Here is a 13197-nt window from a genome sequence, read left to right as displayed (position 1 = left end):
AGAAACTTAAAATTCATTAAATATAAAATGTTTTCAAGGATACAGAAGTTGTGAGCCTCAGTGTGCTGCCATGTTTTGTCAGTCTTGCTCCTTGCACTAAGTACAAACATGGTACAAACTGTCAAAGAATTACTGTCCAAGTTTTAAAACAGTAGATTTATTTCAACTGATTATCACTGAGCTACAATTTATAACCTCAGTCCTTGTGGTTCCCATCATTTGCCTTATTGAAAGGTGTATAGCTGTGCCTGATCTGAGCAGTTGCAGCAGTTTGATATTCACGTAAATATTTCCAAGGTCAGAACGTCCACAGGTTTATTTGGTAAAGGAGAATAAATTACTGGGTACTTCCAGAAGAAAAACACCATGATGCCTTTGGGTAAATGGTGTTCATTGTTGTGGTTTCAGTTGATCTTGAGGAAGTATTATTACATATGTCAGGCTTTGTAAAGAACACCTACATACAACAGCAAGAATGGACAATTACTGTTGTTCCACTCAGGTCAGGTCAGGTCGAATTGCCTCATCAGAAACCTTGACAAGCTAATGAAATATGACTGAAAAATGACTGAACCTTCAACTGCCTACATGTCTGTAGGCTAAAAAGACTGTTTACACAATCCTTTACAGTAGTTTTACGCTCTTAAATATGAAAACAAAACACAGTTTAATACATGTTGGGTTAAACTAAACTAAACCACTTTTGTTATTTCTCAAATCCTATTTCTGTTTTGCGTTTTGTATTGTTGCCGAAACATTTATCACCCACTGTTTGTTGATTCTGATACACCACCACCACAACAGTTTCCAACAACCTATATCAGTGTTTACCAAAACCAAGTTAACTACAATTACTGGCACTAGTAAACCAACGGGAATAAATGCATTTCTCACTAACTAATAAAATAATATTTGTTTAGAAACATGTACTAGTGAGCTGTGTACTATAGATTTCCATTTAGTAGGCTTAAGGTAAAAAGTAATTAGATACGTATTTTCAATAACACACTAATATCGCTGATGTTTTGCTATAAATACACAAAGATAATATGTAAATCGGTTGCTGTAGCAAATATGCGACGTTTACGGTGAAACATGGAGCTCTTACTGTAAGCAAACTAACCTTATTTACCATATTTTGACAGCATTAGCATAGAAAACATTGTTTGGCCGTGTGTGGTGGCTTGGTGTGGCAGCACTTACTCTCTGCGGTGGCGGGCCGGAGGCAGGACGACAGCCCCAGCATCAGCCCCCAAAACAAGGTCAAGCGACTCCTTTCCGTTCGGGACTTCATTCCTGGACCGGCAACTCTTCCCAAATCCTGTAAATAAATATGTTGCGGGGAGAAAAACGTCGGTGAATCCCGGTCAGACTGATTTAAACGCTTTTCAATCTCCAGCCAGCACCTTTTAGCTGTTAGCCGGCTAATGGAGCTAATAGCTACGGGCTAGCAGGATAGCTCTCACGTTTCTACTGGGAGTCCAAACGTGCTCCAAAATCACCGATTTATTCCTCTGCCCAGAAAATGTGTTTTCATAGTTCTGTTTATTTCTGCCAAAAACGACACCGCGTTGACGTGTATGGTGAAACCAGTGCAGCTAAACCAGCGGTGGGGATTCCTCTGTAATCCGCATCTTCACACTCCATATCTGGAGAAAAAAAAACGTTCAACGTCCCGCTGCTGAAGGATCCTCCGGAGGCAGAAAACGTGTCAAACCCTCTTAAATCTGGGATGGAAAAATGCGGTCTATGGCATGCATTCACATATTAAATTGATACACGGCACCCGTGTGTGGACGACACGACGTTTGTTTCGAAATATTTCAGGATAAAATCTGGTTTCAGACCGCAGCCTCCTTCTTCTTCTCCTCCTCCTCCTCCTCCTTCTCAGCGGCTCATCATACACACACACACCGCGTTGTTGTGGTAGCTGTAATTCACCTTCATTTCAGCGGAAAATGTATGTTTCGCCTTGTGGTGCTCCGGCTCAGATCAAGTCCTTCGGTTTTCTAGTGCACTCCGTCGAAGCACGGTTGAGCAGGGACCGTGGTTAGACAGGTAATGTACAGGTAACACACACCGCGTCTCAGTCTGCAGTCCGCTGTGTTCGCTGTAAACACGGCGCCGTGCGCAGAGATCGTCTCTATTTGGAAAGATGGATTACTCGCACCTGTGTCTAAGTGTCGATCTTGTACGTGCTCTTATGTTTAGCCACTACAGAATAGCCGTTACCATGGTGACTGATCTCGTAGTGATCATAAGAAGACCAGTTTTATAGTGTGATTGCAGTATCTTGGACCTTTTACAGCGTAAAAGATATATGCATGAATACACCATGTCTCTTTGCTTTCCCTTTATTATTTGGACAGCTTTACAATCCCCACTTTCCTTCTACAACCACATTAGACACATCTGCAGAAACTGACGAACAAGCACCGATCCAACTATAGCCCATAATCAAAAACATTCTCACAATTGTCAAAATCATTTATTTTTGCCCATATTTGTGAAGGTCCACATCATCACCATAATAGATACAAAATAATGTTGACAGAGTGAGACCTCATTGTTTCCCCCCCTCTCTGGTCACCGCCGTAGCGACTCCTTTTACGACTCGGTGTGATGGAAACCCGGGATGTTGATCCAGGATCCGGGTTGTTTTGCTGCTCACAAGGGCAGCTTATACAAAGATCGTGTCTGTCTGCACCACCTGTAATTACGTTCTTAATCAATCTACGCAGTCACAAAGGTTTCATTATATGCACAGTGTGTTATTTATACAGTAAATGGAAATATCCATCGACTATGCAACTGCCTTTGTTAATTAACCTAATTGTCTGTATTAGGCATGTCTTGTTCTTATCTTGACATAAAATATGACCACTGTTGTTTCTACATTTATAATATGATTTACTGATGCAGAATTGATATTTAATTGATAAGTAACTCATAAAACAGTTAGATATGAAGGACATTGGGGCTTTAGGAAAATCAGCCCCTCAGATACATCTCATGATTTAGTCATGTTTTGTGGAGCTTAGTAACAACTCATGCAACAACACCCGGGTCTGGGTTTACTCTGAAAAGACACTGAAATGCTGCCACCATGAGGCAACAGAAATCAACTACAGAGTTCTAATAAAAAGTGATGGTTCAAATTCATATTGATCATATGAACATATTAGTGTGTTCTTTCTAAACACATATTGTGAACTATGTTTTTTAAACTAGTATATTTTGTATTCTGTAGGGGGCAGCATGGTGGATGAGTGGTTAGCACTGTTGCCTCACAGCAAGAAGGTCCTGGGTTCGCAACCTGGCCTTTCTGTGTGGAGTTTGCATGTTCTCACCATGTTTGTTCCAGGTTCTGTTTCCTCCCCCAGTCCAAAAACATGCGTTGATTGGTGACTCTAAATTGTACATAGGAGTGAGTGTGAGTATGTGTGGTTGTCTGTCTTTGTGTGTCTATAATGTGGCCCTGTGATGGGACTGGTGACCTGTCCAGGGTGTACCCCTGCCTTCCTTCCACCTGAAAAAGAGCTGGGATAGGCTGTAGGTCATAGTGGATATAAACCACCTAACCCTGGCAGTATCAACCCTTTGTCCCGCCCTAAAGCATTTCAGGCATTAGCCTTGGTCTTACCTGACCTCACTCAGGTAGAGTTGCAATGATCTTTTAAGGTTTCAGGCTCAGATTAAGGAAGTGGAAGGCCAGCAACTTATGATACTGTGAGAGAAGCAGACAGTAAACAAAACTGTCCATAAAAGAGCCTCTGACAGTTTTGATTATCCCTGTAATTACAGACGGCTTTCATCACTTCACAGAGCACAGAGGCATTATTGGAACGCCATGCATTACCTCAGCTCTGGCAGACAGCAATTGGCATCTGTCACAGCCCAACAATTTTCACTAGAGAAAAAAAAATGCACATTAAAAATGAAGTGAATATCAGTGACCACCCAAGTGTCCAAATACAGTGAGTCACCATCTAACAAGTGCTCACTGTACCAACATGACCCCCACCCCCCCATGCCAGAGAATGTTGTGCCTGTCTACTTGCATTTGTTAAGTCCCTTTTCAAGTCTCCATGAAGGCAGCCTGCGGGCCCACCTACCTCGACTGTCCCGGTGGAATCCATTCTCGCACTGCACTCATGTGGAAATAAGCCTGTTTACCACCAACGGGTCACACATGCTAATGAGCGTCTGTTTGTTTTCCACTGTGCTCATGCAGGAGGAAGGGAATTTGTGGGTGGGGGGGGTGGGGGGAGACAATAGATGATATGCAGACATTAGTCTGGGTGGCTTTGCAGCACTAATGATGAAAAATGTACAACAGAGAATTAATGGACATGAAATCAGAACAGGAAATGTGCACTGACATTTTGATGTTGCTGAGGCTGATCACAGTAAAATACATAATGTTTTCCGGCTTGGTTTGATAGTAGTGAGGTTGTGGTTCAAGGCTCCAGACATAGACTGACCACAGACTGCAGACCTGCAAAATGTTTGTCTGGTGAACCTTTACTTTACAGGGTAGGCATGATAATAGATAGAATACTTGTCTACTCCATAAATATATACTGTATACAGTCTATATTGATCATTAGATAATTTATTGTGTCCCCTGCCCTTATTTCACTGTTTACAAGAAAATTACATTTTGTTAAGAAATAATGTGTACAAATAGATGCTAAACTGTGGGGAAATATACAATCGCACACGCTCACACAGACAGCATACAATATGCAATTTTACACATCCATGAAATTATATGTTCCCTTTTCCTTCAGGGTCAGTTATTATGATCTTTTATTTCTGCACTTACAGTTTATTGGTTATATTTATTGTTGTATGCACTCTTTCCTGAGAGCCAAGATTCATTTCTTCATTACATTTGTTTATGTGCTCCTGAAGACAACAACAGTTGTGAAGCTGCACAGAGCAGGGCACAGCTGATAAATAACATCTGAGCTTATGCTGAATAAGTTTAGATTAAAATCTGATGCTGTATTATATCTTCAATCATCACAAATACACAGCTAGAACAAATGTCTTGCATGGAATGTTTGGATTGGAGGTAAAACTTTGAAATGTAAAAATGCCAGCATCAATTACATCACAAATGATCATTGAACCCAACCATTTCTGACGTTCCTAATGTGCCTTGAGTGTTGGTGAGGGTTTACTCTAGACTATTGCTCCATTTGGCTAATAAAGTTTCTTCGTTTTTGGCACATGTACATTGATTTTTGAGAGCTTTGGCTGCTATCCAATCTTGTTGTCATAAATATCAGTAGCAATATTACATTATTTTTATTTTGATTTAGTCAGCAACAAAGAAACATAGTGACGGTGTGACATCACTGGCCTATGATTTCAAGGCTGCATGAAGGAGCTGACAAAGGTTCAAAAGGGCCAGTAACTATTATTAAATATACTTAAGTTGCAGGTTCATTATTTACAAAGACTAGCAAATTATGTAAAGTGTGGCAGTTTAAATGTCTCTGAACTTGTCATGACACATGGGAAACAGTCACAATGTAAACCTTCATCAGTGCTGACTAAGAATGATTCATGAGATACTGGTCTAACAACACTACACACAGCCTCAAAACTCTCTTAACAGAATTGTCTCAAAGCGATAAAGAATTGCTACACTACAAGGCTCCTATTTCATGGTGCTTGAAGGCTAAAAACTTTCCAATACCTTTTGAGAATTAGGGGACGTGTGGAACAAGGAAAACAATGGGCCAATTCGATCTTCATATGCTATATTCGTGGATATTGCATGCATAACATGAAAAACACATATATGACACATATTTGATTTTCCACGGACTAAAACTGAATATTTACGATTTTTGAACGCAGAAAGAACATGACCGGAACAAAACATTTGAGGTGTTCTTTACAAGCCGACTCCTAAATGTGGAGACACAACCGGATGTACCCAGCGAAGTCATCCGGCTGTTCAGAGACCTTTTAGCAGTGCAGCTAACGTTGTCGAAATATTTACAGTCTCACTATTAAAATAATAATTTCATATTGTGACTCGGTAACGCCAGATAATAGCAATGATTAAAGCAATCTTAATATTTAACAACCACGGGAAGCCGCGGCTGATCAGATTCTATCAATATTTTGTGAGTATTTTGGAGGTTCTAATTCAAAACATTGACATTTTTAGTCGTCTTCACTGGAATTTGGCAGACAGTTAGCTAGCGCTGGTTCTGTTTTTCTCAGCTTGTCACAGTTTAACTATATTTTGTTGTTTCAGATATTTGTCAGTAACAACTTACTTAAAACGTTAGCTGCTGCTAAGTTAGCTTGCGGTGGTGTAGGGAAGCAAACCCAGTGCTCAACTATTCTGTTTAAAGTCTTTATTTCTGTATAACAGACCTTTGTTTTATGAATAACAACATTAACATTAAACTGGTAGCATTTAGATATGATTTAACACGGGTTAAACATGTTAAACTAGTTGGTCCTTTCTCTGGCGAAATGACTTTAGATAAAAGTTTTCCTGTCTTTGTTTAGGTAAAGTTAGATAAAATCAGACAATTGGAGGTGAGTTTTAAGGTGATGGAAAATTTAAGTCGAATAATACAAGCAGGAAGTTATTATATTTAGACAAATTTATTGTTGGTTACATATAGTAATACGTTGGCAGTGAAGGCTCTTAAACTTTTTGTCCATCTTTTTCTGCGAGGTGCAGTAATACAGATGAGCATCTGTTATTTGTGACTGGTAAAGTCTAAATGCATGTAATGTGTTAGATTTTTAAAATGTTATTATAATTTTATACTTTCTTCTGTGTTGCAAAGTCTGTGTGCAGCTTTTACTGCTTTATCAATCACTAACAATGATAGGTTGTATTTATTAACCTGAGCAGACTAACATTTGTTTTACACTGGGTACCATTTAGCAGAGGTTTAACCTAATTTCTTGCAGGCAGAAGACATGCAGCAGCAGATCATTCGGGAGACTTTCCATTTGGTGTCTAAGAGAGATGACAATGTTTGCAACTTTTTGGAGGGTGGAAGGCAAGTAACATTGTGTGCTGTGATTTTCCATAAATCACATTTTGAGAACAAACAATATGTTTATTATGTATGCACATCTATAAAGATGTGTTTGTTGGTGGTGAGTGATGCACCACTGCAGAAAAAGCTCCTGCAACTAAATTTGGTTTCTGTATACTGTGATTCATTTAATGGACAGATTGAGGTGATGTGAAACATAAGATTCTGTGCATTTGGAGACATATATTTTATGTAGGCAGAGACTTGCATTTAGATTTAGGACAATTTGCCAAAACATTAAACTGTAAACTGCTTTGGTTTCATTAGAGTAGCCAACATCAATTGACTGCAGATGCTGTAGCACGACTTCAGCCATTAGATGGAGGCAAATGCACAAAAGTAGATTTGGCCTCACATCACAGACCCAGCTGTTAATTTTATTCTAGGTTGTCTTTATTTGTGTTATTAACTAGACTGGTGCCTAAATAAAACACATTATAAATGAGTACCTGAGTTTTGATTATCTTCTTGCAGTCTCATTGGTGGCTCTGACTACAAGCTGATTTACCGGCACTATGCAACGCTCTACTTTGTCTTCTGTGTGGACTCATCTGAAAGCGAGCTTGGCATTCTAGATCTGATCCAGGTCAGTTGTTATGCTGTTGAATTGTTCTTTGTTTACTGTGTAGTCTTTAAAGTAGGTACATCACTTCTTATAGTTGTATCAAAAAGTTTGGTCACTCCCTAAGTACATTTTTGTTGCATTTTGAAGTGAAAATACAACCAACAAGAATAAGCTTTTCTTCAAATGTTAATGCACTGTTACTTTTACCACACATACAAGATCAGGAAGACTGAGAAAGCTTTTAGATAATCACCAAAGATGTGTTTGGAGTAAAATGGAGTGCATTTTATGAACAGAAAAGCTTGTCAGCTGTAAGTCTTCAGTATTGGGATTGGGAGCGAGTGAGTTAAACTGCTCCCTCCTCCTACTGAGATAAGATATTTATCAAAAAGAAAAATAAGATATGAAAACATACTTACTTGAATGTCAACATAAGCCTAATTTCAAATAATAATCTTCAAAATATTTCCCGTTAGAAGGTTCACCCTTTATAAATGAAATGTTTGACTGCCCATATCCACTGCATTACAGGTGTTTGTGGAAACACTGGATAAATGCTTTGAAAACGTCTGTGAACTGGACCTCATATTCCACATGGACAAGGTGAGTGGGAACCTTTTCTGTAGTCAACTTTTTCACGTTTTCTCTGCATTTCGCTATTGTGTGATTGCAATGATTACTAATCAACTACTTACTGAAAATTAATCAGCAACTATTTTCAAAGTTGATTAACTGTTTTAGTTATCTTTTAAACCAAATACAGAATGCTCTTATCCCTGGCTTTACTTACTGCATAACATGAGGTGCTTTCGGACCAAAGAAACTTTTCCATATGTCTTAGAACCTTTGGATGAATTTCCTCTTATTTTTATGTGTACGCACCACAGGAAATGAGAACTAAAATAGTTCTTATAACGCTGTTTTGTGGGAAATTTTTAGCTACTGCTTCAGAGTAGGTACTTTCAGTACAATAGCAACCATTGATTCATCATACGCAACACCAGTCCAGCACCGGCAACTGGCATTTTTAAAAGTAAATTTTACTCACATAAACAACAACATTAATTGTCTAATGCTTAGGTCCTGGCTGCCTATGTGACAGAAAATTCAGAGATCTTGATGGATCAAAGCAAAACATGAAAATGTTTGCTAGCGTTGTTGAATGTTATGCAAAAGTGCCTTCTGCCGGTGTGAATGGACAAGTTTGTGAGAGGATTCCCAGCTTAACATAATGCTTCAACAGAGACAGCACAGCTTCCGAAGCAAAAACAAGAAAGCATGAAAGTAAAGAAGTTAAGACCCCATGTATTTATTTTGTTCCTTTACTAAAGTGTACAGTTTTGTATGAATTACAATGTTTAAAATAAATTCCACTAAGATTTGGAAGCAATAGAAGTGCACTTGTGTGTGTGTGTGTGTTTGGGGTGGTGTCTCATCTAAAAAAGGGGGACCTGCAGAAAAGGTTTGGGAACAACTGAACTAAACAATTAATAATTGGACGAATCAGTGCCACAGAAGTAAAGGTATAGCACTGACTTAATACATGTCTCAGCAGCACAAAATCACCTACTGATCTCTGGCCCTTCTCCAGCATCAGAACAACCTGTTGTTTCTTATCTGGACAGCAGTTCTCTGAATGTGATGTTACTGGTTAGGCCAAGACCAAGTATCAGCACATTACTTCATTATTCTCCTCATATTTACACATGGTTCACCTCCTGACAAATTCACATGCATTAACACACCAAATCATTTTTTTCTTTTAATCTGAAAAATTTAAAAACAACCTAATTTTGAATTTATTATCCAGGCTATGCCATGCCTACTTCGGTGCGGCAGTTTGTTCTAAATGGGTTGTTTTTCATACTTTATAAACAGTTCTGATGAGTGAAACTTTTTTTTTTTGTGAAGATGTGACCCTATTGTGCAGTGTAGTCATGTGTGTTCATGTTTCTAGTAAAAGCCAGCTGCTTTTCAGGAACAGCTGCAGTGTAGGAATTAGTCCACCTCTTGTTGGTGTGTGGGCTGAGATTTTCTACTAATACTGTATATCAGCCTGGACCCATGATGTCATTAAATTGCTGAAAGAGCGATTCTGCAGCTCTGAAATTCCTCCTCTTGCCATTTTCACCTCAGATGTTGGGTGTGCCTGGGGCCTGCATTTTGTTTTAAAAGTAGAATTTTTTGTAAGGAATGATGAAAAGAAAACATCAATGTGAAATGTTTCTTCTTTTAAAAACTTTTTCGATGATTGATTTAAAAAAATGCATTTAAACTCAAGGGTCCTTGTTGTCCTGGTCACAACAAGACCTTGTTTTTTTTTTTTGTTTGTTTTTGTTTTGTTTTTTTTCCTGGAATCGAGCTCAAAGTGTTTCTCAACACTAATCGGACATATCTTCAACCATCTTGATTGAATTTTCCTAACAGGAAATTGATGTCATGTGGTGCAGTGGAGTTTGGTCTGAGGAATGTTTCCAAGATGAAACTGGAAATAGTTCTGCTGGAGAGAGAACAAGTTGTTCTCAGAATGCTCTGCTAGCTGGTCAACACTGATGGCATCGTAAAATTGTATCACATACACAGTGTTTTAAAATAGTCCTATAATTAAAAACCTGCCATGAACACGTTAACATTAACATCAGAGATTTAGGCTGTTTCACCAGTTTTCATTTCCTTTCCCAGCTTTATGGAATATTGTATCTGACCAATTTTAGATCTGTTCCAGGCATGACTGTCTTTTATATTTCATCATCCCTTAAATCAAAGTAGGCAGGCAAGGAAATACAGTCTCATGTTCCCCCTGTTTTCTATCCACAGGAATTCACAAATTAAAACCTAAGAATGAAATAGAAACTGTCTCCTAATGAGCCGTGAGTGAGCGGTTCTTTCCAGAGTGAACTCTTCCAACATTATGTTTTGTACATCTCTCATCTCTTCTGTATTTAGTGTAAAGTGCTAAAGAAGAACAAATACAACTTCAGAAACTTACATCTGGCTGCCATTAGGAATAGGCAGCATGTGTCTCTACTCCAGATTCTATTATTGAATTTTCTATGTGATATTATTCACTCATTTCTGAAGCATTTGGCAGTGTTCTGTATATAAGTCACAGCAAGCATGTAAAGAGACCTCTTTTAATCCCTTTAACGTAACTGACATGTACAGTCTGTCACAGTGTATTAACTGCTGTGTTTGTCTGCAGGTCCATTATATCTTGCAGGAAGTGGTAATGGGAGGCATGGTGCTGGAGACCAACATGAATGAGATTGTAGCTCAGGTGGAGGTGCAGAACCGCATGGAGAAGTCAGAGGTCAGTCTGTTAACTACACTTGTGCGTGTATGTGTGTGTGTTTTCATGTTTTAACCCATAAATGGTAAGTTGTAAAAATCTTCCCATTACTGCTGACAATTTTCAAAAGCATGCAATGTGCTTTTGGAGAGAGGAATAAATTTACTTTGCTTCCCTTTGTAGCCACACTGGTGCCATTCACTTTGACTTGAAACTTTAAATCACATTAAATATAACCATAATTATTTGTGTGTGGTTCTAGACATTTGTAGTTTTGCCCACATCAGATTTCTTCAGAATGTCAAATATGCCTGATGTTGTAACCTAATGTTTTACCATGGTTGAAGAAACAACTGACAAACCAGGCTCTAAAAACACGCAGTTGCAGTTTTACAACCTGGTTTGTCAGTTGTTTCTTCAACAATGGTTTCTAGCTACCTGGTCAATAACAAGAAGAAAACGGAGATTAATGGGACTGACACAGCTGCACAAATGAAATCAACTTATGGAAATAATAAAAAGCAGACCACTGATTTACTATTGCACTACTGTTGCATTGTCAGATTCAGAACAAAAGTAAATATATAATTTTTTTTTTTCCATTGTAGGCGTAGAACAGAAAGCCAGTTGCTAATAGTCATGGGAAATTTGGCAAGTAACACAACATACCACGTGTTATTGTTTCCGTCACACAAATTTTAAATTGTTTTCATCTGTAGTGTGAGGTGGAAATCAAACAGCATTTAGTGCTGAGCTACACTTAATGTTAGTTTATTACACACTACACTTAGTTTATTTGATACAGACAAAAAATGTATGTCTTCAGGGTAACTCTGTAATCACATGCTGAAGAATTCCACTCACAGTCGCTCGTTTCGTTTGGGCAGGGCGGTCTGTCAGCGGCCCCCGCTCGTGCTGTGTCTGCTGTGAAGAACATGAACCTGCCTGAGATTCCCCGCAACATCAACATCGGAGACATCAATATCAAAGTGCCGAGCCTCTCCCCATTCTGAGCGGCAATCCAGCTGAGCTCTGCAGGGCTGATGTACTACTGATGTCTCAATTTCCCTGTAGTTCTCCTCCACCCAGCTCTGTTTTATAACACAAAAACAGTTTTTATATGTGTACTTTATTACCACAGCAGCTTACTCTCTCATTCCAATGTTTTCACATGTGTGGGAGATAAACTGCGGGTTAGTTTTGTGTTCTACTGTGTACAACTTACAGATGAACTAAGTTAAAGGATTTGCACAATAATGTAAACTCTGATTCTATACATCATAAATTAATATAATGTAATATATATTTTCTGCTATTCATTCCATGTTTTTAATGTCTTTGATTGATTTCCTACTCTTTTCCAAAAGAGAAATGAATGTGTTGGCCCAGTGTGTATTTTCCTGCGCACATTTCCAAATCTCTGATGTTCATCCCCAGTTGTCCTGGCTTCATTTTGATTGAACACTTGACTCCAGTCGGCATTATGCTTTTGGACTCAGCACAGTTCACTGTAATATGATCCATTGGCTTCTGTATTGGGCTGTAATTACTGAAACACACTGTCTTTTTCTTCTGTTCCAAGTGTACGTTAATACAGACTGGGATTTGTCTGCTCTGTTTGGCTCTTGACACAGTTTATTTTTCCTTCTTTTTGATACACTCTCTCTGACATCTTTGTGATTTGTGAAAAATAATAATTGTTCTCCAGGGTGCAGCAGACTGCTCAGTGTGGCAAAAGTGAATGCTGTGTAATTTTAGCCAAGTTTTAATGTGCTGTCAACTCACCAACATCTGTTGTGGGGATTAATATTGAACTTGACTTTCTCAAATTTTTTTTTTTAAAGTTTTTTAAGTGAGTGTGTGTATTATTGGAAGTATTTAGAATCAGTCTGTTATGTAAGCCATGCTCTGTTGGTAGTTTTGTCATGAAATCCTGTCAAGTGTCTGAAGGAAGAAAAAAATGTCTCTGTTTCCAGGACATTCATTGCCAAGAGTGAAATAAACCAAAATATCCATAAGTGTGGCTGCACTTTGTTGGCACGAATTCATTAACAGAAAAAGCAGTGATTTTCTTTCTTTACATTTAAGCAGGTAATTATAGTCACTGTGGCTGTGGTCGGCCGGCATCACGTGAACCATGCATCCTAATGGTCAAAACACTGAACCTTTGTGGCTCATACGCGGAGAGTTCTTTCTGTTTAACCACAATGAATTTCCAGTTTTGTTGATGCATTCTTTCAGCTCCCTGTTCCACTAAT

General features: G+C 38.6%; 2 protein-coding genes across 4 annotated transcripts in view; one reads left to right on the top strand and one right to left on the bottom strand.

The window, feature by feature from the left end:
- LOC113122326 (insulin-like growth factor 1 receptor) overlaps positions 1-2107 on the bottom strand; it is a 40132-nt gene extending 38025 nt beyond the window's left edge. For 2 of the 3 annotated variants that reach the window (XM_026293594.1, XM_026293595.1), the window contains exons 1-2: positions 1942-2107; positions 1204-1321 (exon numbers count right to left, since the gene is read on the bottom strand). In XM_026293594.1, coding sequence (XP_026149379.1) covers positions 1204-1321; positions 1942-1947 — 124 coding nt within the window. In that variant the 5' untranslated portion in view covers positions 1948-2107. Of the gene's footprint in view, positions 1-1203; positions 1322-1466 lie in introns of all 3 variants that reach the window. The other variant, XM_026293596.1, reaches the window with a different exon arrangement.
- A 3847-nt stretch (positions 2108-5954) lies between these two features.
- ap3s2 (adaptor related protein complex 3 subunit sigma 2) lies at positions 5955-12957 on the top strand. The gene is made up of 6 exons (XM_026294245.1): positions 5955-6146; positions 6955-7046; positions 7560-7671; positions 8182-8253; positions 10853-10960; positions 11827-12957. Exons 1-6 carry the CDS (start codon positions 6078-6080, stop codon positions 11950-11952), a joined length of 579 nt encoding a protein of 192 aa, XP_026150030.1. The 5' UTR covers positions 5955-6077; the 3' UTR covers positions 11953-12957.
- Positions 12958-13197: the final 240 nt, after the last annotated feature.

This window comes from Mastacembelus armatus, chromosome 3 (genome assembly GCF_900324485.2).
Source record: "Mastacembelus armatus chromosome 3, fMasArm1.2, whole genome shotgun sequence".
NCBI classification, from domain to species: Eukaryota; Metazoa; Chordata; class Actinopteri; order Synbranchiformes; family Mastacembelidae; genus Mastacembelus; species Mastacembelus armatus.
The sequence above is the reverse complement of the archived record's forward strand: the minus strand, read 5'-3'. Positions and strand labels throughout refer to the sequence as shown.

What these genes read in the sequence shown, in the direction of transcription:
- ap3s2 (XM_026294245.1), top strand. Translation starts at nt 6,078, where the DNA reads ATGATTAAAGCAATCTTAATATTTAACAACCACGGGAAGCCGCGGCTG. An exon ending in AACTTTTTGGAGGGTGGAAG is followed by an intron (nt 7,047 to 7,559) that starts GCAAGTAACATT and finishes ATCTTCTTGCAG; the next exon opens with TCTCATTGGTGGCTCTGACT. An exon ending in GCATTCTAGATCTGATCCAG is followed by an intron (nt 7,672 to 8,181) that starts GTCAGTTGTTAT and finishes ACTGCATTACAG; the next exon opens with GTGTTTGTGGAAACACTGGA.